The 24,832-nt window shown below is 44.2% G+C and overlaps 1 protein-coding gene across 1 annotated transcript; it reads left to right on the forward strand.

Annotated features, from left to right (window-relative positions):
* Nucleotides 1-6,007: 6,007 nt before the first annotated feature.
* On the forward strand, nt 6,008-6,592 carry LOC147957549 (uncharacterized). The gene has a single exon (XM_087531760.1). It carries the CDS (start codon nt 6,008-6,010, stop codon nt 6,590-6,592), a length of 585 nt encoding a protein of 194 aa, XP_087387886.1.
* Nucleotides 6,593-24,832: the final 18,240 nt, after the last annotated feature.

Below are 24,832 nucleotides of genomic sequence, written 5' to 3' on the forward strand. Positions count from 1 at the left end.
AGCGGTGCAATAAAGGAACGCTACGAGTCACTCTGGTGTCCGGATACTTATGACTTTGCCAGGGGCTTGGCCCTGGGAGGCCACTCCTCCTCGTCGTCGGCGGCGTTGGCGGTGTGGTCCGGAGGAAGGGTTCTTCCCTTCTTGGACCCTCCGGCCTCCCCAGTTGAGGCGGCCTTCCTTTTGTTTTCTCCCCCACTGGAGGGGGAGAAGCCTCTTGTTCCTCCTCCTCGTCTTCGTGGGAGGAGTGCGCCTCAAAGTCATTGGACGATGAGTCTGACACCACCTGGCGCCGGGAACTCTTTCGAGTTCCCGTGGCCTTCTTCTTGGCCTTCTTCTCCGGCACCACGTAGGGCGCCGGAACCAGCAGCTCCGCCAAACGGGCGTCTGCTAGGCCTTCAGGCAAAGGAGCCGGACAGTCGATCTGTCCGGCAGTCTCCTACCAGTCCAGTCAAAGGTACGGGAGTTTAGATCCCGCATAGAGTCAAACTATGAAAAACAAGTACCCTATAATAGGTAAAAGAGCTTACCGCGCTGGCTTGGTGCTTCGCGCAGAATCCGCGATCCTCGGAAGCGGAAGGGGGAGCCTCGGCACCCTTGAATAGCACCTTCCAGGCATCCTCGTACGTTGTGTCGGAGAGCCTGTTCAGAGATTGGTGCTGGGCCAGATCGAACTCCCACAAATTGAAAGCCCGTCGTTGACACGGGAGGATCCGACGGATGAGCATGACCTGGACTACGTTGACGAGTTTTAGCTTCTTGCTCACCATGTTTTGGATACATGTCTGGAGTCCGGTCAGCTCTCCTGAACAACCCCAGGGCAGGCCCTTCTCTTTCCATGAGGTGAGCCGCGTGGGGAGGCCAGATCAGAAATCGGGGGCTGCCGCCCATTCAGGGTCGCGCGGCTCGGTGATGTAGAACCATCCCGATTGCCACCCCTTTACGGTCTCCACGAAGGAGCCCTCGAGCCATGTGACGTTGGGCATCTTGCCCACCATGGCGCCTCCGCACTCCGCCTGGCGGCCGCCCACTACCTTCGGCTTGACATTAAAAGTTTTTAACCATAAGCCGAAGTGGGGCTTGATGCAGAGGAAGGCCTCGCACACGACGATAAACGCCGAGATGTTGAGGATGAAGTTCGGGGCCAGATCGTGGAAATCCAGGCCGTAGTAGAACATGAGCCCCCGGACGAATGGGTGGAGAGGGAAACCCAGTCCGTGGAGGAAATGGGTGAGGAACACTACCCTCTCATGGGGCCTGGGGGTGGGGATCAGCTGTCCCTCATTTGGGAGCCGGTGCGCGATGTCGTCGGACAAGTATCCGGCTCTCCTCAGCTTCTTGATGTGTCCCTCCGTGACGGAGGACACCATCCACCTTCCTGCCACTCCGGACATGGTTGGAGAAGGTTGAGGTGGGAAACGCGGACTTGGGCGCTGGAGCTTGAGTGTGCGAGAATGGATGAGCAAAGGAGGAAGAAGGCGTGGATGAAAGGGGTGAATCCTTATCCCTTATATGGCCGGACGAAACTATGCGTCCCCACCAGCCAGCTAAAACTTGCTTATCCCCCAAGTGCCGTAATCAATGGTGCGGTTTGGTTACCCATGCCCGTATTGATGAGAATCCTGTGATAAGGGGACACGATCTCTGCTTCGACAAGACGTGCCAAGGAAACTGCCTCGCAAAACACGCTGAGGAGGGATAGTAAAAAACGATTCGAATAAAGGCTTGGCTGTGGTGTGATGTCACGCCACAGAATACATCAGCAGATTAGATTTGTGAAAATATTACTCTCTATAAGGTGGTATGTGGAACTTGTTTTGCAGAGCCGGACACGATCCTCGTGTTCAAAATCTTCTATAGAGTATTAGGAGGAGGAACCCGCCTTGCAATGCCGAAGACAATCTGTGCACCGGACTCGTCGTCATTGAAGCCTGGTTCAGGGGCTACTGAGGGAGTCCTGGATTAGGGGGTGTCCGGATAGCCAGACTATAACCTTTGGCCGGACTATTGGACTATGAGGATACAAGATTGAAGACTTCGTCCCGTGTCCGGATGGGACTTTCCTTGGCATGGAAGGCAAGCTTGGCAATACGGATATGTAGATCTCCTCCCAATGTAAACGACTCTGTGTAACCCTAGCCCTCTTCGGTGTCTATATAAACCGGAGGGTTTTAGTCTATAGGACAACACATAATCGTACCATAGGCTAGCTGCTAGGGTTTAGCCTCTCTGATCTCGTGGTAGATCTACTCTTGTACTACCCATATCATCAATATTAATCAAGCAGGAGTAGGGTATTACCTCCATCGAGAGGGCCCGAACCTAGGTAAAACATCGTGTCTCTTGTCTCTTGTTACCATCCACCTAGACCACAGTTCGGGACCCCCTACCCAAGATCCGCCGGTTTTGACACCGACAGCGAGCCTTCGGCTTCATGGCACAGGGATGGCGGCGACACGGCGGTGATGGTTGAGAAATTGTTGGCGGAGCAGGCGGGCGCCGACATGTGCAACGGCGGCGGCATATTGATGAGTGCGCGTATGGGAGCTTAGTTTAGTTTTATATAGGAAACATTAGACTGAGGCAGCGCTTATATTAGTTACCACAGCCACAATACGGAACCGTAGCCGCGCGGTCGATCGAACGGCGCGTCACCATGTCGCGCTCGAAGGACATCCACCGAACCTTTCTGTGTGTGTGAAAACAATCCCCGAATATTACTCAACTTTTTTTCCTGGAAAAGTTCTTGATGCTACAATATTTCCATATATTTGAATTTAGCTCCAGTTCGTGTTTATTTGGATTTGGACATTTTAGGTGCGCCCTAGTTTTTTTAATACCGATTTTGTGTCTGTGACTGAGAGAGAACGTGTGTATCTGTCCATATGTGTGTTGTGGTGGAAGGGCAATGTGGAGACGGTGTGCGTGTGATAGAGACATAGAGAGGTGTGAATGTGCAAATGATCATGCATGAGTGAGACATAGACAGATGCCGATACATTGTGTATACATGAGAGAACGGTCTTCTATTTTACTTGTGTGTGTGTGTGTGTGAGAGAGAGAGAGAGAGAGGAGCATCCGTAACACAACAACTATCTCTCTCGATTCGTCCGTCCCTCGCACTATCGCATGTAACACATGCATCAACGCACACATTTTGACACCCTCACCCAGCCCCTGCCCACCTCAAGGCCCGCACATCGCTCTCTATCTCGGACGAACAATCTCTTTGTGAAAACCCTATTTAGCATGTAGCTTTCCGTCACATACACACACATTTCTCTCCATAGGTTTGATTTCTCTCAATACCTGACACACACACACACACCCCCTCCCCCGAGCACACAATTTATCCCCATCCAAGGTTATATGGCGACCACTCTCGCTTGTGCTTCTCTGCACCCCAGCATGCACAACACCTCAATCTTCAAAGAGGGCATCGAGGAGATCGAAGACGGCGACCACACTACACTAGAGAATGCGGGGCCATTTGGAAGCAGGATGATGTGACGACGGCTGACTGACTCCTCCGCCCTCGCTCTCCCGCTCAAAATTACCAATCCCTCTCTCCCCTGCACAAAATGATCTATCCCTCAACCGACGAGATCCTTCCCCTCTCGTCCATGTTTTTCCAGCTCTCTCATCAAACCTATTGTCTCTTCTCCTTCCACGTGTACAGAATCCCGATGCACACGCATCTCACGTATATTACATGTCTCCATCTTTCTCACAGACCTAACTTCTTCCTCTCTCTTTCTCTCTATATCTCTCTCTCTGTCTCGTTAGGTTTGTCTCCTACTCTGTCGTCCACATACATACATTCTTTCCCGCCATATCTTCTCCATCTTCGCAAGCTCTCTCTACATGTTTTATTCCCACATTGGGATGTGTTCAAAATGTTGCTTTTATAATGGATGATGTAGAGTTATGGTTGGTTTTGTTGCATCCTACAAAGTAATAACTATGAATTGCCTTTAGATTCTCATTTGACTGGGATTATGTGAGTTTGAGCATATTGTGAAGTACTATAGACCCCGTATACATCTTGGAATTCAACAATGATTGCAACTATTGAATTGTATAGACCATTACATTCGAAGTCAGTAGCCTAATATATTTCACAATTACAAACAAATGATTAATTTAGTACAAACTAAGAAAACAAATGCATACTCCCTCCAATTTTGTTTAAGTCCGCGTGTTAGCATTGGTTAAAGTCAAGTTTTGTAAACTCTCAAAAAGTTTATAACAAAAAATATTAACATATACAATACAGTAACAAATAAATACCATTAGATTCATTATTGAATGTACTTTCACATCATACATATTTGTTATGGTAAATGTTTATATTTTTCTATAAACTTGGTCAAACTTTAGGAAGTTTTACTTTGGTCAAACCTAATATGCAAAGTTAATAAAAACGGAGGGAGTACTAGTAGTTACTAGTACTACTCGCTAGTTGCTTAGCCCAATCACCCAGCACGACACACGGGGAGTTCATTGTCACAAAATTTTGAGGTCGGCGGGAAAAAATCTCCCGTGACCCTGATTCGAGCAGTGCGAAGTTACCATCATAGCCTTTGGAACAGGCCTACGGATGACGCTTGGTAGGGGGCTGTTTTCGTAACTTCAGGTTCACCCTACCCAGCAAACCGCACCCTGGCACCCAGAGTAGTACACCTGAATACTCCCCATTTTCTATACCCACCGCAAAATAGACTTCTCCACGGCACGACAGCCTTCGTGCTCCTCCCCTTCTACATCGGCGCACTCGTCCACCGCAGCGCATCTGCCTCATTGACGACCTCGTACGCCGCATTGGAGCCGGTCCACCATCGTTGTCGTACACGGAGCCTCTTCCCCGGCACCGTCTTCCATAGTCTCGGATCTGCTTCCCGGAAGCTGACGCCAAGCGCAGAAGCACCACCGTTGTGGAAAATGAACTGACTCTCGTTGCCATCCATGATGCACAGAGGCCGCCGCGACCATCGTTCTCCTCCTCGATTGGTAATGTGTGTATTCAATCACTTAGCAGTACATGTGCAGTTCCAATTTTGTTCATACCTACCCTTCAAATTTCCTGGTTGCTATTGTTCCCGTAAAAGTAATTGGTTATAGCCTCCATTGTCGAACAGAATATCAGCTTGTAATTGTGCATCGCTCCTATATCGCGCGGTGCTTGGGTAGGTTCTTCATCTGCAACCATTAGTGTGGAAAATTATGAAAAGTTTTTTGGAAGTAGCAAGATGCCCATGCGTTGCACGCATCAAGATGCATTTGTATGAGTAGTTTATCTTGTGGGAGAAATGGATGAACGAGGGAAGGCCTTATTTGCAAATCTGGAGAGGGGTGTGGGTATCTTTCTGCAAAATTGCCATAGTTTCCTTCCTATTCGTCGGATATAAATGGAACGGCCTATATTGCAGGATGGCAGGCACACCATCATCACCAGCTCTGTTTTTTCTCTACTCTTATAATAAACCGAGTTGGTGATGATGGTGTTCCTGCCATCCTGAATATAGACCGTCCGATCTATATCTGACGGATAGAAAGCAAACTATGACAATTTTGCAAAAAGATACCCGCACCCCTCTGCACATTTGCAAATAAGGACTTCCCTCGTTCATCTTCGTCTCCCACGAGATAAACATCTCGTATAAATGCATCTTGATGTTCCATGCAATGCATGGGCCTCTTACTAGTAAAAGAAAAAAAAGAGTAGAGAGTAGAGAAGTAGAGATAAATATTAAATATAAAATAAATATAACAGTAGAGAAGAGAGTAGAGATAGCAGGGACGTCGGGAAAGGATCGCGCGCGCGGGGGAAAAATCGGCCGGGCGTGCGCTAGTTTTGGCGCGCGGCGTATAAAATCCAACGCCCTCCCACTGCTCTGTGCCTTGCCACCGCTCTCTCCCCGCTCTGTGCCTTGCCACCGCTCTCTCCCCGCTCTGTGCCTTGCCACCGTTCTCTTCCCGCTCTTTCTCGCCTCGCCGCCGCCGCGCCACCATGCCGCCGCATTGCCGGGAAACTTGGGGATACCACGGCGTCTGCGCGCACCCTTCCGTTGCCTTCTCCGCTGAGATCCGGTTTCGTGGGGTGGACCTCGGCCTCGGCAATTTCAACACCGCCAACGAGGCCGCCCGCGCGTACGACGCGGTGACATGGCGCCTCCGGTGGCCTCATAGAACATTGAACTTCCCCAATGTGCCGACGCGGGAGCGGGCGCAGGAGCTCGCGCCTCTGCCGCGGCTTATCACCGACGAGGATCGTCGCGACAACCGAAGGTGGGAGCATCGTCTCGGCATCGCCGAGACGGACGAGGAAGCCATGGCGCTATGGCACCAACGCTTCCCGCAGGGCATCATCAATGAGCGTGAGTTCTACGCGCAAAGGAGGGCGAAGAGGGAGAAGAGGAGGGCGGAGCGAGCCGCCTATCGCGAGGACAAGCGTACGCGAAAAGCGGACGCTCAATTCAATATGAGGCTAGGAGCAGCATCACCCTGGGAATCTGGCAACGATCAGTATCTTCACGCCTACATTAAGACGTCGGAGGAGGACATCACCAAGGAGGAGTCGGACGATGAGGAGTAGTTGAACTATCTATTTTATTTATCTATCTATGCTATATCTATGCTAAGAACTATCCTCTACTCTCTAGTCTCTACTCTCTATCTCTACTTCTCGATCTCAGCAATGTAAACGCTTTTTTGAAGTGCCGCGTGTTGCGCTTCTGTTGGAGATGCTCTAACATGGCAGACGAGTGCTTTAATGTTGCCCACAAGATGCGTGAGTAGTACTAGTAGTATATTTTTCTTGACATGTTGAGATTTTAAAACCACGAGTGCGAACATGTAGAGGAGCAATGAAGACCAAACACGGGATATTGGGGACATCTTCAAGGAGCATGGCAAGTTAAAGAGGAGCTGCACCGAACCTGTAAAACGAGCTTTGGTAAGTAACACCCTTTCAATTACTTTTGTTTAGCCTCGTGTTCTTCAATGTGTATATGTTGTACTTTCTGTTTCTATTATCCTCGTGTTCTTCGATGTGTAATAAGAAGAGTCTTAATCCTCCTAATGCTTTCGTTTTTAGCTTGATGTAGGAAGTGGGTGTTCTCACCTTGTAGTCTCTTTTTATAATTTTCCTTTTGAAGTCACTTCTGCGAGTCCTGTTTATCTGGCTTCTACTAAATGGATCTGGGTTGCTCTGAGTATTGATCTAAAAAAGAAGTAACTTCATGTCAGGATGCAGTTCCTGTGAGGAGGGAAGTATGGTCAACCTCGAGATCATATTTCCAAAATGAGGCTGGATTACACACAAGGTGCCAGTTCCTTAATGATGCTAGATTAGACACAAGGTGCAAATTCCCAGATGATGCTGGTTTACACACAAGCCAGGTGGAGTCGTCAGCTATTCGTGTCCTCGTGGCTCTAGTAAAGGCTGAAAGAAAGTGTGCAGCAGCCCTTGAGAATGCAGCTGAGTTCCTGAAGAAGCAAAAAGAGCAATCAGATGCTCTCTTCACCCAAGCCAAAGAAGAGATGGAAGAAGCCAGAAATAAGCTAGCAGAGGCAGAGGAGGCTAGGCGTCTCCTGCTATCTAAAACTGTTGTCAATACAAAATTTCCTTCATAATAGCTAGGTTCAAATGTTTATCCAGTTAGCATGCCTGTTGTGATGTCCGTGCATCTACTGATCTGGCACAAAATAAAAAATTCCGGGTCATGTAATAACATCAATTACGTTCCAAACAATAACAGACGAAGCATTGGACATGGTATAGTTCACGCGCAAGCCCGACATTCCAAGTTCAACTTCCACATTAAACTCATGTTCACAGATATCTGCACATTCATACATAATGTCCACAACCATGATTCACTTCAAAGACAAAAAAATGTGAGGAGAGTTATAAATAAAGAAAAACCTCTAGTTCCTGCTACCACTGCGAGCACAACAAGTCAAGACCATGCGTAATTAATTATATTTTGGTCATTTTTTGTGTTCTAAAATGCCAGCCGGCTCGCGGAAGGACGTGTTGCTGGGACACGCGCAGATTCAATGGAGGCAGGCGGGGCAGTCTGAAGCCGGTTGCATGCGGCGAGGAGGCGTGATCAGTCGGGCCTTCAGCGACTGGGACCCTCTTGTCCGGCGCACTGCTTCAATGCCTGCGCTATGAGAGGTCGCGTCCGTGTCAGAGCAATCACTCCCTGCAGTCCTTTTTTGTTTGGGTATAAGAAAATTTCATTTTCCATTCACATTTTGCAAGTAAAATTCATGGACAATCTTTGACCTAAACTACGATGGGGACTAGTAAACTGGAACGGAGGTAGTAGTTTTTTTATCAAAGAAGGGTTTCCCCCTTCTGATTTTCATTACTAAAAACCAACATCGAAACCATAGTATTTGCCCTAGAACTACCAGGTACAACATCTCGCAACATAAACCCATACAACCATACGCCAAGGAGGTAGTAGTTATGAATTCTGTTTTCGCTCCATACCAATCGTTCTAAAAACTACTTAGTACTTTATGGCAACTGGCCCAAACGCGCCATTGAATATCGGAACTCTTACCCCGCTAAGAAAACTACTTGACCCAAACGCGCCATTGAATATCGAAACTCTTACCCTGCTAAAAAATGATATTTTAAACATGGCTACTCGATCTGTGGCAACTGGCGAGCCACTGATACGTCTCCAACGTATCTATAATTTTTGATTGTTCCATGCTATTATATTATCTGTTTTGGATGTTTAATGGGCTTTGTTATACACTTTTATATTATTTTTGGGACTAACCTACTAACCAAAGGCTCAATGCAAATTCTTGTTTTTTTGCCTATCTCAGTGTTTCGCAGAAAAGGAATATCAAACGGAATCCAAACGGAATGAAACCTTCGGGAGAGTCATTTTTGGAACAAACGCAATCCAGGAGACTTGGAGTGGACGTCAAGGAAGCAACGAGGCGGCCACGAGGTAGGAGGGCGCGCCCCCACCCTCGTGGGCCCCTCATGGCTCCACCAACCTACTTCTTTCGCCTATATATACCCATATACCTCGAAAACATCCAGGAGCACCACAAAACCATATTTCCTCTATAGGAATCCCCCTTCCAAACTCCTTGGCTGAAGTTTAGTCTTGTCATTGCAAAACTTTTACTAACATGGCTGTGCGGCTTACGGGCCCACATCGCCATTGGGTGGTATTCGGATCTTTTATTCCTTGTCTATACTCTGGGACTCTGATCTCTCTTCTATTTGGGTTAAATGATTTTACTAACTCTGATTCTAGGTTCTCGTAATTACTTCGTCCCGGAGAGCCCCTCACTCCAGATGATTACTTGGTGCATCAAAGGATTTTGAAGATACTCTCCGATGTTCTCTCGAGAGTTTGTGCCCGTTGCTTTTGCAATTCCCTACCACCGATAAATCCTTATGGATGTCGTTCATACCTTCGTTCCCAGTTGCCCTTGTTATTACTTGATGCCCTGAATTTTTTTCCGATATTTCGAGAATCATTTGTGCCTACTGCTTTCCGCATTAATACCCCTACGGATAATTCCTCGCACTTATTGAGTATCTGCTCATCCCCAGTTGTTCATGTGTTTCACAAAAGTCTTTGAAGTACCATTCGATCTTCCAAAAATCCTCAGCAGCCTATTGCCCTTGAAATTCTTGCTTGCTTGCGTTATGGTTAATACCATAAGTACAGTAATCTTATTGGCATCTTTTGTCACTATCATTTTGAGTCCATTGATTCAATAAGATGAGAATGCTCGCAATCCTGAATCAGATCCTAGAATTCATTCTTTCGGCTCAGACGTCATTTTAAACATGAGCTGGATCTCGACCAATCAAATTGTTGTCGATTTTACCCCTAAGCTTCCTCAACTTATCCATGCTTAATCAGAGCGTTTGCTTCTGATCCTTTGATTTAGAAATCATAGTTCCTTTACATGTGAGCTTTGAATTAGTCAATTGCTTCTATAATCCAATGCCTTCGCATTGTTTCTTCCTCTGGTTGTGTGCCGATACTCACATCAGCTCTGCTATGGACCGTCGGATCCTTTGTTGAAATATCATCCGACAGTGTCCTTCGTATACAAAAACCTCAAGAAGTTCTTTCCCTGATACATAATGCCTTCGGTAGATTGTATCCTCTGCTTTTGTCACCCATGCTCTACTATCGAGCTTGTGTTATTTACTATTGAAGTTTGTGGTATATGTTCCCAATATGCCCCTAAGGGTTGAACCTATGCCTTCCCAGATCCGGGTAAACCCGAGAGCTATCATGAGTCATACTCTTATGGTGTTTTGCTAGATAAAATTTAAACATTACAACTTCTTCGAAAAATGAGAAGTGAATGAAAGGTTATGCATTGGAGAAGTGGGAGTCAACCTTGAACTTTGTGTTCATGCCTATGGACACGATGTAGATCCTATCTTAGAAGCTTCTTGTAATAATAATTATTTCCTTGTTATGATATTGTCTGGTATCTGTGTATTGATCCTTTGCAATCGTGGTTCCGACCACATTTTCTCCTTGATTCCATTTCTCAGACAAGTTAAAGCACTTGTCATCTGTTGATCGATACATCTCCACAACCTCTATTTTGATCTTCCTCGAGTATTACCCTCTGGTATCTCAAGAACTGTGTTGCTTCCCGCGAGTCTTCATCTAGTATTGCTTCTCACCGATTTCAGCTTCCCCCAGGTTCTGAGTTATTAGTCACTCGAGAACACCAATAAGTGAATCAGTTCCACACTCCGATTCAATAACTCCAAGTAATTTTCATTGCTTAGGAGTTTAATGATCCTTCAAGTCATTCCTAGCCTTATCGGCTATATCACTATCAGGCAAACTTTGAACTGTGCTACCTGGTCCTTCCCGGAGCACAATTTATGATGATGAGCTAAGCTGACGTTGAGTTTCCTCATCATATCATTTCGCCTTGGACAGCAAGCTTGATTTCGAGTTTGTGTCGTATATGTGGTCCCAATAATCTTTTGCTGGATCAGTCCTGTTGCTTGATGCAGCCGTTGTTTGATTGCTTCTTCGTGGAGCCTCTCGACAAAATTTGTCGTGATCATCATCAACATTTTGACTCCTTCCGGGTTATTAATCGAATTCTTGATGATAAGTGCCATCCTCGTCCCTTGGTAATTTGAGTTACCATCGAAAACATCCTTACCTTCCTTTCATCACAAACTTGTTCATGTTATGGATGCAACTTGCTATCTAGCTTGTATTATGTTCCACCTTGGAGTGTTACCACCTTTTATGTCAAGAATGTTGTTAGAATTTCACCACGTCTTAAGAAATTCTTGATATAGTAATACTTATCGCCGTCTCCATTCATTTCTTGGTCTCCGTGTTGTTTCTAACCGGAATACCGACAAATAGACCGTGAGGGGTAAAATTCAGAACTTCTAGCAACCTTATTGCTTGTAAGTTAATGAATGATAGTTTCAGTCTTTGTGTATTGTTTATTGAATCACCATTCTAAACATTGATCATATTACCTAAGGCCATATTATGGGTGCACCTTTCAACCAATGTTTAATTGTGTATGTTTTCCTCGAGCATACATCATTATACCATTTGATCTGACAAATGGTATCTCCTTGTCTATACCTATACTAATTACAGACTCCCTAATAATTCCCACGTTAATTAGAAATTAGGAGCCGTTCATCTGGTGGGACCAAATTATTACGGTGTAGATCAATCTACAAATTCCAGGGACAAAAAATGATCAAGAAGGCCCAAAATCCTTTATCGGTTGTAAAAATAGAAGTAGGAAAAAAATAACTCAATCTCTTTGCGCAGTTCAAAATAGAAGGAATCTCAATGTATCCCACGAGCCAAAAATCCTCTCTTGGTAGTTAAAATTTAAGTAGGAAAAAAAATTCTAACTCAATCTCTTTTCACGTTTGAAAATAGAAGGAGTCTCAATCTATCTAAAACTCCACTACATCTTCTCCCTGTTGAAAAAGCTCCACGTACGGCATCTTCTCCTTTTCCAGAAAATCTACAACCTGAAGCAATCTATAACAATACTCCACGACCTCTTCCTTCTTATTAGTCAAGATCAACAATCTGAAGAAATCTCTACGTATTATACTCCATGGCATCTTCCGCTTCCGAAGCAATCTTGCAGCTTGGATATCGTCTCTCTCTTATCCCATGGAAACACCACACCATCTCTTTCAGGCTGAAGGCCCAACCTTGACAATGAAGCGAGTGCTGGGATTAATTGGGAGTTGATCGACGAAGCTACCGAGCTGCTGGATCGAGTCCTTGCATCACACGACGCACAATCAGGCTCTCGGTAACCTAGGTTCATGTGCCCCAGCCTCAGAACCGTGGTTACTGAGATGATCCCAGCTCTTCTTCTCTCCCTAGGTGAAGCTCCAATCCAATCCGTTCCAAGCATGTGCTGCCATGGTTATTCAAGCCGATCATTGGAATTTTCAAACACAATACATGTGTTCCAGCACACAGCCGTGCTGCAGTGCAAACACCGACTCGCTCTCAGGTGACCAGCTCGCCTATCCAGACATGTCCCATGCGTACTGAGATGATCCCAGCTCTTCTCCTCTCCTTAGGTGAAGCTCTGATTCTATCTGTTCCAAGCACGCTCTGCCATGGTTATTCCAGCCAATCGTTGGAATTTGCAAACAGCCATGCCGCAGTGAAACGCCGACTCCCTATCAGGTGATGAGCTCGCTGGCCCAAACATAGTTCTACAAATACAAGTATGTGGATTAAACATTAGCTCTAATGGCATGCAGTGATGTGCCCTAGCAAACAATTTCTTGGTAATTTTTTCTATGTGGTGCATACATGCCTGTGGTCGCCATGGTGATGGACAAGGAACTGAAGGAGACGATATTTTTTCGAGAACAAGCAGAACTAGCTCACGTCTACAAGAATCAGGGATACAAAAAAAAATCTTGCCACAAAAAGATTATCTTCAGAATTTATATTTGTACTGATTCTGAAAAACACACAAGCAGTTCCAAGCGAGCTGTGTGCTTTACAAAAAAAGATTTGCCACAAAAAGATTTTCTTCAGAATTTATTTTGTATCCCCTGACGAGATTTTGACGAGAACAAGCAGAACAAGCAGAACAAGCTCATGTCCCTAATTCTGAATTATTTTCTTCTAGCTATGTACGTAAAACACACAGCTCGCTTGGAACTGCTTCACAAGGATGTGCATTGTCTAATTATCACTTCATTAGGAGATGGTTCAAAACTCAATTATGTGCTGATATGTTTTTTGTCAGTACCATTATTAATTTCTGAACTGGGACATGGTGAATTTACTTTTGTTTGGTGGCAGTAGTATACACCTAATTCCGTAAACGCTAAACATCACTTGGTCCCTTCCTTTGATATTACATCACTTGAATCATATTAAATTCTTACGTCTTTCTTAATTAACTGCATGAGAAATAATATAACTTACATGGTACGCATGTGAATCAAACTGGCTAAATCACACGAACCAATTATTTTAAGGTGGGTTTGGAAATAGCCTGTTTGAGATAGTACGCAGGAACACGTTGTTGTTGCAGGTTCCTATTCTGTGTATGAACCTCGATGTGGCACTCTAATATTTTGACAATACTATTCTCAACCTAATTTCACTGATGGGTGCCTCAGTAAGCTCTCTTTGACCGAGCATAGATATTCAAAAATTACACTGGCCCTATTTCATTCGTTTTCTTGCATGTGGGTGAGGAGCTGCTAAGCTGATACGTGTCACTAATTTTTTCCAATAGCATGCAATTTTCCTATGTCCGGTATCATGGTGTATGGCTACTGATTGTGAAATTTCTATATATCTCTCTTATCTCTTCCCTCGATGGAACCTTTCAAACAACAAAAGTAGTATTTTTCTGGCAAATTCGAAAGCACTATTATGACGTTGCTTTTAGATTGCAAACGTACAATTCTTAACAAATGAAACTACCATACTGTTTTTCTTCCATCCTCTGATGATTTATTATAGTTTCATCGGAATCCATTAGTTTATATGTCTAGAGGGTTCGTCAATCCTGTAAATCATTTTGATTCCTACTTCTAACCGGCTCCAGAGTGTCTTATTTTCTTCATATTGCCAAAGTTCAACACTGCTGCTGGATCCTTGATCGTCGTGGTTTGTTTTTATGAAGTGTTCATAAGTTATTCTTTCTGTAACTCTACATTTTGATCAAGGCACCTATATCTTCTGCTCTTTGGCATAATATTTCACATTCAAATTTCTCAGTCATTAGTCAACATGGATTTCTAGAACTAACCATTCTTTTGAGACACCTAGGTATATTAAATACTTTTTGGAATATAAGCATATACAAGGTTATAAATTCTATGTATTCTTAGGAGAAGTTCGACCAAATGCTAATTAGTTACCGGGCAGTGAAAACAGTATCATCATTTGAGTAGAATATTAAAAGACGTTGAGTACATAGGTGAAAACAAGCGATTGCAAACGATTTGAGAAAATTTTCACAGACGATTGCATCTTGATGGACTGAGCTTTGAGCAATATAATGTGATACCATATTATTAGAAAATACATTAGTTTTGTGGCATTAGATTATGATTTCATCTAACTGATATGCATAGCTTCTTTAGTAATCTCCATATTTCTAAATGTATATGCTTCACAAACGTCTCAATTATAGTGTTTCGTATTAGAAAATATATTTATTCCTAATATAGATTGAATAAAAAAGATTACTAGCCCGTGCAAATGCACGGGTTGACGACTAGTTCACATAATTGTGGAAATCCATCTTTTGTTAATGTCGATGAATTGTCTCTGAGTCCATCAGCCACCTCCTCATCATCTCCTTGGTTTAATGACGAACTCTTGATTCGGAACTCGCTTCCATAGTTCATTTCCCGAGAATCTTGCAATGCCATCTCATCAAATTAAGTTGCGCCTTTTTCTTCTCAAGCATCCTAAGTCTGAGGTACCCTGACACCTATTGGATCTGGATCTCGGTCAGATATGATGGTTGGGACATATTTCCAAGAGTTATAACATTGGTCTCTACATAACCTGGTAAGGCGGTGTCTTTGCTTAGCACCCCTGGCCAGAAGACCTATTGTTATAGTATACGTATCCTCTTATCAAGGTCAGCCATTCTTCCATGAGGAATTTGTAAGACTTATTCTATAAGTTGTTCCTGATGGATCCTTTGTGAATCCAAAGTCTGATCTTTACCCAATGACCATCTCAATGCTATCTTGAAGCATGTCGGTTGTGACAGCCTGGTTTTTGCCGTCTCTTCTTTTCTGATTTTTTTATTTTGTTTTGATTTGAATTTGGAGTTTTGAATGACTTCGGTTTGACTTAAACACTTTGGCACCACCTTGACTTTCACCCAAGTGACTCATTTCTCTCTCTAGCCATCATTTCTTCTCTGGTCAACCTCAAAATAATATTATGAATATTTTTCTTAAATGAAAAATATTCATTTTCTCCTCTAAAACCCTAACCAGCCACTTGTGCTCCAAAGCAACCCCAATTTTTCTTGCCCACAAAAATCTGAGAAAATTCCCAAATATTCTTTGGACACTAGGGCACCTTTCTGAGCAAAAATATTGCATCACTTTTTGGAATATTTTTGCTATAGAAAATATTTTCTTTTCTGGACATAAATGGTAGTTTCTACAGCAACTACCATTTTACTTGCTCCAATGCTGCTGAAATTTCTTGTGCATCACTACCTTCCTAGATGACTACTAACCTCCAAAGCTCAGCTCCCAACTCCTAGTAGATTGACCACAGTTAACTCTCAAAGTTACTATCCTGAAACTTACCATGAAGTAACACTCCATCTTACAGCACCTAAGCTCGACTCAAAGCATTGGCTCAACCCTAAACACTAAGGACTACACGCCAGACATGAAATCGGGGCCAGCCGTGGCGCTATGCGAAGTGCACGCGGTGACCACGCGTGTGCATGGTGCCAGCCGACTAACCGACGCACTCTGGGTGCCGCCGAGCACTCTGTGCATCGCGTGCTCGCTTTCCAGGCTGCCGCACCTCGCCAAACCTCGCCACCATCCCTGTCTCTACTCCCTTAACTCCCCCTGGCGCTCGCCGACGCCGGAGCTCGCCGCAGCGAGCACGGGTGCGGTCCGGCCAATCGCACAGTGCATCGCACACTGTGTTCGTCGCCAACCCCCTCGATCCTATGCTCATCGCCGCCCACCCATAGTGCCTGCGTGAGCTGCGTCGCCTTCCCCCTCGCTCACTGACGCCGTTCATCACCGGGCGCCGTGTCCAGGTGTCCTCCAGCGGAGCCCGATCACCTCCTCTCATTCGCCTATAAATGCAGCCCTCCTCAGCCCTCTCGAGAATCACCGACTCACCACACACACTCCACAAGACCGTAGGAAGCCATAGCCCAGCCGGGCAGGCCTCGGGCCGCCGTTCCTGAGCTCGAGCTCGCCGGTGATCCCCTCGGGTCGTCTCCACAGCTCCAACCCCTCCCAGGCTCGGGCCACTCTTCCAGAGCCTCCGCCGTGCTTCAGTGGTGTTGTCTGACCTGGTTGGAGCTACTGGTGCAGCCTCTAGTCGCCGTCATCCCCAACTCTGGCAACCTCCGCTCTCTACCACTGCTGGAGAGGTCCTTTCCGAGAAAATAATTATGCTAAGATATTTTCATGGTTAGCTTGCTGAATAATCATAACCAGAAAAGTGTTATGAGTTCCTGGTATGTATGGTTAGTGCTTGATATAGTTGACCCGTTATTGTTCAAATGATAAGTGATGCATGCTTTATGATTGCATTTGCATGACATATCATGACACCGATTACTTTTACTTTAAGTTGAACCTGATAATAACTCAACTTGAACATATCGTTGATCGGGTCATGGTGCCACTGAATCGAGTTTTTTCCAGTGCAACCACATTTGCCTTTATGGGAAGGCCTTGATTCGGTCTATTGTCATGCCTCTGGTCGGTGCCTCCAATGAGGGAAGGTTATGGGCATGCGTTACCCTGGCCCGGTAAGCAGAAATAACCTTGTGTGCCCGTTGTTGTTATGGTACCTTGTCCCCTTTTGGGACCGTTTATGTTTGCCACGATGGTGGCCGTTTGCCATGATGGTGGCTGTTGGTGTCTTTGGTAGACACCGGGCCACCCAGGACTTAGCCCAATGGGGAGTCGGGGTGGTCGGGAGAGTGTCATGGCAATAGAGGGGTTCTGTCGGAATGCCGTTGGTCCACCCGAATGGGAGTGCGAGGCCATGGGTTCCGTGGTGTGGGTACAGTGCTCTACCTCTGCGGAGTGTATTTAATCTATCGATAGCCGAGTCCACGGTTACGGGCACGCTCGAAAGTAGGTCACACCATGGGTCAACGTTTAGATAATGTTGCACACTAAGATAATAACTTTGCACTGTTGGAAAGAGGATGGTTGAGAAACTAGTTGGTTGATGGAGGCCAAGTTGTTGTTCCGTCTGTGATCCGAGAAAGATCACCGTTTGGTTACGAGGTAACCCGATTAAGGACCAAGTTGTTGGTCAGTTTGTGATCCGAGAAAGATCACCGTTTGGTTACGAGCTAACCCGATTAAAGGCCAAGATGTTGGTCTGCTTGTGATCCGAGAGAGATCACCGTTTGGTAAGCAAGTCCGAGGGACTTGAGTCATGATATCATGATCACCGCATTTCTAGTATGATTTTGCAATAATGATTCACTTGGTTAATTATCATGATATTGTTTGTCATTATGTTTATGCTTGTTGTGAGCTTGCAAGTACATTCAATGTACTGACCTGGCGTGTCATGCCAGCTTTCAGGAAAGTCTCGTTGGAACAAAGTGCTGTCCGAGTCTAGATCGTGTCCACATCGGTGTCCCTGTGCTATGGAGTCCCGCTTCATCGTCGTTTGCTACCTCTTGAGCACTGCGTTGGTTTTTCCCTTAAAGAGGAAAGGTTGATGCAGTAAAGTAGCGTAAGTATTTCCCTCAGTTTTTGAGAACCAAGGTATCAATCCAGTAGGAGACCACGCTCAAGTCCCGCGCACCTACACAAACAAATAAGAACCTCGCAACCAACACGATAAAGGGGTTGTCAATCCCTTCACGGTCACTTATGAGAGTGAGATCTGATAGATATGATAAGATAATATTTTTGGTATTTTTATGATAAATAGAAATAAAGATGTAAAGTAAAATAAAATCCAATAGAAATAGCTAAGTGTTGGAAGATTAATATGATGAAGAATAGACCCGGGGGTCATAGGTTTCACTAGTGGCTTCTCTCAAGAGCGTAAGTATTACGGTGGGTGAACAAATTACTGTCGAGCAATTGATAGAATTGAGCATAGTTATGAGAATATGTAGGTATGATCATGTATATAGGCATCACGTCCGTGACAAGTAGACCGACTCCTGCCTGCATCTACTACTATTACTCCACACATCGACCGCTATCCAGCATGCATCTAGAGTATTAAGTTCATAAGAACGGAGTAATGCTTTAAGAAAGATGACATGATGTAGAGGGATAAACTCACGCAATATGATATAAACCCCATCTTGTTATCCTCGATGGCAACAATACAATACGTGTCGTTTCCCTTTCTGTCACTGGGATCGAGCACCGCAAGATTGAACCCAAAGCTAAGCACTTCTCCCATTGCAAGAAAGATCAATCCAGTAGGCCAAACCAAACTGATAATTCGAAGAGACTTGCAAAGATAACCAATCATACATAAAAGAATTCAGAGAAGATTCAAATATTGTTCATAGATAAACTTGATCATAAGCCCACAATTCATCGGTCCCGACAAACACACCGCAAAAGAAGATTACATCGAATAAATCTCCACGAGAATCATGGAGAACTTTGTATTGAGATCCAAAGAGAGAGAAGAAGCCATCTAGCTAATAACTACGGACCCGAAGGTCTGAGGTAAACTACTCACACATCACCGGAGAGGCTATGGTGTTGATGTAGAAGCCCTCCGTGATCAATGCCCCCTCTGGAAGGGCGCCGGAAAAGGCCCCAAGATGGGATCTCACGGGTACAAAAGGTTGCGGCAGTGGAATTAAGTTTTCATGGATGCCTCTGTTGGTTTCGGGGTACATAGGTATATATAGGATGAAGAAGTACGTCAGTTGAGCAATGTGGGCCCCACGAGGGTGGAGGGCGCTCCTGGGGGGGTAGGCGCGCCCCCAGCCTCGTGCTCTCCTGGTTGATATCATGACGTAGACTCCAAGTCCTCTGGATCACGTTTGTTCCGAAAATCACATTCGCGAAGGTTTCATTCGGTTTGGACTCCGTTTGATATTCTTTTTCTGCGAAACACTGAAATAGGCAAAAAACAACAATTTGGGCTGGGCCTCCGGTTAAGAGGTTAGTCCCAAAAATAATATAAAAGTGTATAATAAAGCCCATTAAACATCCAAAACAGAATATAATATAGCATGGAACAATAAAAAATTATAGATACGTTGGAGACGTATCAAGCACCCCCAAGCTTAATTCCCGCTCGTCCTTGAGTAGGTAAATGATAAAAATAGAATTTTTGATGTGGAATGCTACTTGGCATAATTTTCAATGTAATTCTCTTAATTGTGGTATGAATGTTTAGATCCGAAAGATTCAACACAAAATTTTAATATTGACATAAAAATAATAATACTTCAAGCATACTAACTAAGTAATTATGTCTTCTCAAAATAACATGGCCAAAGAAAGTTATCCCTACAAAATCATATAGTCTAGCTACGCTCTATGTTCATCACACAAAGTATTTAATCATGCACACCCCCGATGACAAGCCAAGCAATTGTTTCATACTTTTGGTGTTCACAAACCTTTTCAATCTTCACGCAATACATGAGCATGAGCCATGGACATAGCACTATATGTGGAATAGAATGGTGGTTGTGGAGAAGACAAAAGAGGAGAAGATAGTCTCACATCAACTAGGCATATCAACGGGCTATGGAGATGCCCATCAATAAATATCAATGTGAGTGAGTAGGGATTGCCATGCAACAGATGCACTAGAGCTATAAGTATATGAAAGCTCAACAAAAGAAACTAAGATGGTGTGCATCCAACTCGCTTGCTCACAAAGACCTAGGGCATTTTGAGGAAGCCCATCATTGGAATCTACAAGCCAAGTTCTATAATGAAAATTTCCCACTAGTATATGAAAGTGGCAACATAAGAGACTCTCTATCATGAAGATCATGGTGCTACTTTTGGAGCACAAGTGTGGTAAAAGGATAGTAGCATTGTCCCTTCTCTCTTTTTCTCTCATTTTTTATTTGTGGCCTTTCTCCTTTTTTATGGCCTTTCTCTTTTTTTAGTCCGGAGTCTCATCCCGACTTATGGGGGAATCATAGTCTCCATCATCCTTTCCTCACTTGGGACAATGCTCTAATAATGATGATCATCACACTTTTATTCTATTACAACTCAAGAATTACAACTCAATACTTATAACAACAATATGACTCTATTTGAATGCCTCCAGCAGAGTACCGGGATATGCAATGAATCAAGAGTGACATGTATGAAACAATTATGAAAAGTGGCTTTGCCACAAATACAATGTCAACTACATGATCATGCAAAGCAATATGACAATGATGGAGCGTGTCATAATAAATGGAATGGTGGTAAGTTGCATGGCAATATATCTCGGAATGGCTATGGAAATGCCATGATAGGTAGGTATGGTGGCTGTTTTGAGGAAGGTATATGGTGGGTTTATGTTACCCGCGGAAAGTGCGCGGTATTAGAGAGACTAGCAATGGTGGAAGGATGAGAGTGCGTATAATCCATGGACTCAACATTAGTCATAAAGAACTCATATACTTGTTGCAAAAATTTATTAGTTATCGAAACAAAGTATTACATGCTCCTAGGGGGATAGATTGGTAGGAAAAGACCATCGCTCGTCCCTGACCGCCACTCATAAGGAAGACAATCAATAAATAAATCGTGCTCTGACTTCATCACCTAACGGTTCACCATACGTGCATGCTACGGGAATCACAAACTTTAACACAAGTATTTCTCAAATTCAAAACTACTCAACTAGCATGACTCTAATATTACCATATTCATATCTCAAAACAATTATCAAGCATCAAACGTCTCATAGTATTCAACACACTCATAAGAAAATTTTTCTTTACTAATCTTGAATGCCTATCATAATTAAAGCAAATTACCACGCTATTTTGTAGGCCTCTCAAAATAATCTAAGTGAAGCATGAGATAACAATAGTTTCTATAAAACAAATCCACCACCGTGCTCTAAAAGATATAAGTGAAGCACTAGAGCAAAAACTATATAGCTCAAAAGATACAAGTGAAGCACATAGAGTATTCTAACAAATTCTGAATCAAGTGTGTCTCTCTCAAAAGGTGTGTACAGCAAGGATGATTGTGGAAAACTAACAAATAAAGACTCAAGTACTACAAGACGCTCCAAGCAAAACACATATCATGTGGTGAATAAAACTATAGCTCCAAGTAAATTTACCGATGGATGAGGACGAAAGAGGGGATGCCTTCCGGGGCATCCCCAAGCTTTGGCTTTTAGGTGTCCTTAGATTATCTTGGGGTGCCATGGGCATCCCCAAGCATAGGCTCTTGCCACTCCTTGTTCCATACTTCATCAAATCTTTAACCAAAATTTGAAAACTTCACAACACAAAACTTAACAAAAAATCTCATGAGCTCCGTTAGCGAAAGAAAACAAAACATCACTTCAAGGTATTGTAATGAACTCACTATTTATTTATATTGGTGTTAAACCTACTGTATTCCAACTTCTATATGGTTTATAAACTATTTAACTAGCCATAGATTCATCAAAATAAGCAAACAACACACGAAAAACAGAATCTGTCAAAGACAGAACAGTCTGTAATAATATGTAACTAACGCAAATTTCTGGAACTCTAAAAATTGAGCCAAAATAGGACGACCTAAATAATTTGTTTATTGATCTGCTTCAATTGTAATCAATATTATATTACATTCTGGTAATTTTTAATAATTTTTTTTTGTGAACAGAATGTTTCTGGAATTTTCAGCAAGATCAAATAACTATCACCCAAGAAGATCCTATAGGATTGACACTAATCTTTCGTGAACAGGAAGTTTCTGGAATTTTCAGCACAAACACTAATCTTTACCTAATAATAAAGGACGGAATCTTTCATAGTTCTCCATACGTCATCCCTTTATCTCCGTTAATTTTATGTTAACTTGAAAGATCGACGGTTGAGATTTAAAAGAAGGAAGATTCCTCTTTTTTTCTCTCAAGGTAAGGTTTCCTATTCCACCTCTTTTCTTCAAGCTCCTATGATTGATGATCGATCCATCCTCTCTCGCGATAGAGCGATCTCATCTGGTTGGGCCCAAGTGGATCAACCCAAGCCCAGTGAGCCCTATCATTCTCATGATCATCTCTCCTCTCCCGATGACTGAAACCCACGTATGCACGTCTCCAAAGGAAGGAAGATAATGCGGTCTCTCCTTCCCTTCGATCGAGCCCTAGATGCCCTGATCCAATGGCTCTTGTTCTCCAACCTCCTTGACCTCTTCAGATTCTGAGTACGCAAGAAGCACGACACGCGTGGAGGACACATCCTTAGCTAGCACGGTCACCACAAGGACTATGCAAGAAGGACGTCGCAGCATAGATGACGTGGAGGACGCAGCCCTAGCTAGCACGGGCACCACGGCGACACGGACAATGCAAGAAGGACGACGCAGGGGATGCAATCCTAGCTAGCATGGGTACGACAGGGATGAAGCAAGAAGGATAAAGCGAGACGGACGACGTGGAGGACTCAGCCATAGCTAGCACGGGCACCACAATGATGCGGACGATGCAGATGCAACACAAACGACGCGGAGGACGCATCCCTAGCTAGCACGGGCTCCACGGCGACGTGGACGATGCACCCGCGACACGGAAGACGCAGGGGTCGCAAATGCATGCGACGGGTCCGCCAAGTGCGTGCAATGTTTCCATGGGGTTGTTAATGCCTTGCATGTATAATTCAATATCAATGGGGCAGTGGCAGACAGGGCCGGCCCATAGTCACCCTATGAATCAGAGATGGAGAGTGCAGCGGAGGCAACAACGGTTAGTGCTAGGGGCTACGACAGTCTGGGGACTGGGCTGATTGCCAGGGCTGCTGCAACATAAAGTACTGGAGAGGTTGCAACAAATACATCGATAGCTTCATTTTCCCTGCTTGGGGAACTGCCGGAAGAGTCAACTGGGACCAAGAGGTTTGTGTGATCGACTTAATTAGTACAGTACTTAACTTGCAACATTTATGATGTGCTCGTATACACACACCTAGGATTAGATCCTATATCCATGTGAAGAGATTCAAATATAGTTTTACAGAAGTTATTTAAATTACAAAGTTTCAGAAAAGAGAACCGGAAATAATTTGCAGCACACGTTTTTCAGAACTATATGCAGCATATGTTAGTACACTCGCAGACTAAAAACCAACAATCAGTTACGCCCGCCCTCTGCGTTCCCTGAAACCGCTTTCGGCCATGACCTTGAATTCTGCAGCTAGGCTGTGAACGTGCCAATCGTGTTCGCCGTTCGCTGATGATGACGCCCAGGACAAGCCAGGGAAGGAGAAAAGAACGTTGCTGTTTTGGTCGTCGGGCCGTCTTGCCATGGATGTAGTGCCATTGACGGCTAGCCTTGGACGAGCGCCTCGCCGCTGCCACATACTGTATGGATGCATGGGCTCCTATTACTAACCGGCACGGAGCGTGGGCTGCTGTGGTATTATGGCATATATGCTTAAAGCTCCCGTTTTGATTTATAGGTGAAGCTGGGGATTCATCTATGATATAATTTTGACAAGTAAAAGTTAGTTCGTTTGCTGTTGGGTAGGCTTTATGTGATGCTATAGTGCGCTACAGAGAGGTACATAGGTTCCTCACAGCTATAGGTAAAATGTATAGTTTATTTTGGCACTATATTTTTATATATTGATGGAACCGTCTAATTTGGACGTAAAATTACAGTGCATAATTTCCTTTCAATTTGCTAAATCCAGTTTACATATTTTTAAACTCTATAATATTTATAAACAGCATACTCTATACAATGTTTTTGAAAAGGAGGTTTCCTTACATCTGATTATATCACTTTGATGTGAGATGGGTTGTAAATAGTTGTCTCTAAATTTTACCACTGTTGTAATTTACCTTCTGTAAGCTAGACGACATGTAGTGTGCATTTTCAGAGACAAAATAACTAATTATTATGCATACACTTTTACACCATACTGTGGTGTGGAGGAGACATGCCGGTACATGTGTAGGACCTTCCCTCTCTCCATATTCAAAAGTGAGGGGCACTATGAGGGATGGTGTATGGACCATCTGCAGAGGACATGTATTGTGTGTGGAGAGGGACTCAGGAAGGGTGGCCTTCATGTCCAGCCCGAGAGTTTACTTCAAACATTTTCTTTTGCAGGTGCAGTTCAAGAAAAGGTGTGCCAAGAGGTGATTGACTTCATCGCCTCGGGATTGACCATGTCTAGACATGTTCTAATTAGCTGGACACTGCGACCATCATTGGCGAGGGTGGGACGGAGGATAAGTGTTATCACTTGTGGGTTGTCGTGTTCAAATAGATGACGTGGACCGAGGAGGAGGGGTCCTTGAACAATGCTTATTAGGGTTAGAGTGTGTGATTTCTTTTCTCCCGTTGCAACGCACGGGAATTTGTGCTAGTTAAAACATAAAAACAAATCTAACCAGAGGCTAGATCAAAGATTTATTCCT

This window comes from Triticum urartu, chromosome 7A (assembly GCF_056163025.1).
Source record: "Triticum urartu cultivar PI428250 chromosome 7A, HENAU_Tu73, whole genome shotgun sequence".
NCBI lineage: Eukaryota > Viridiplantae > Streptophyta > Magnoliopsida > Poales > Poaceae > Triticum > Triticum urartu.

Coding starts and splice junctions, on each gene's coding strand:
- LOC147957549 (XM_087531760.1), top strand. CDS start 6,008: ATGCCGCCGCATTGCCGGGAAACTTGGGGATACCACGGCGTCTGCGCG.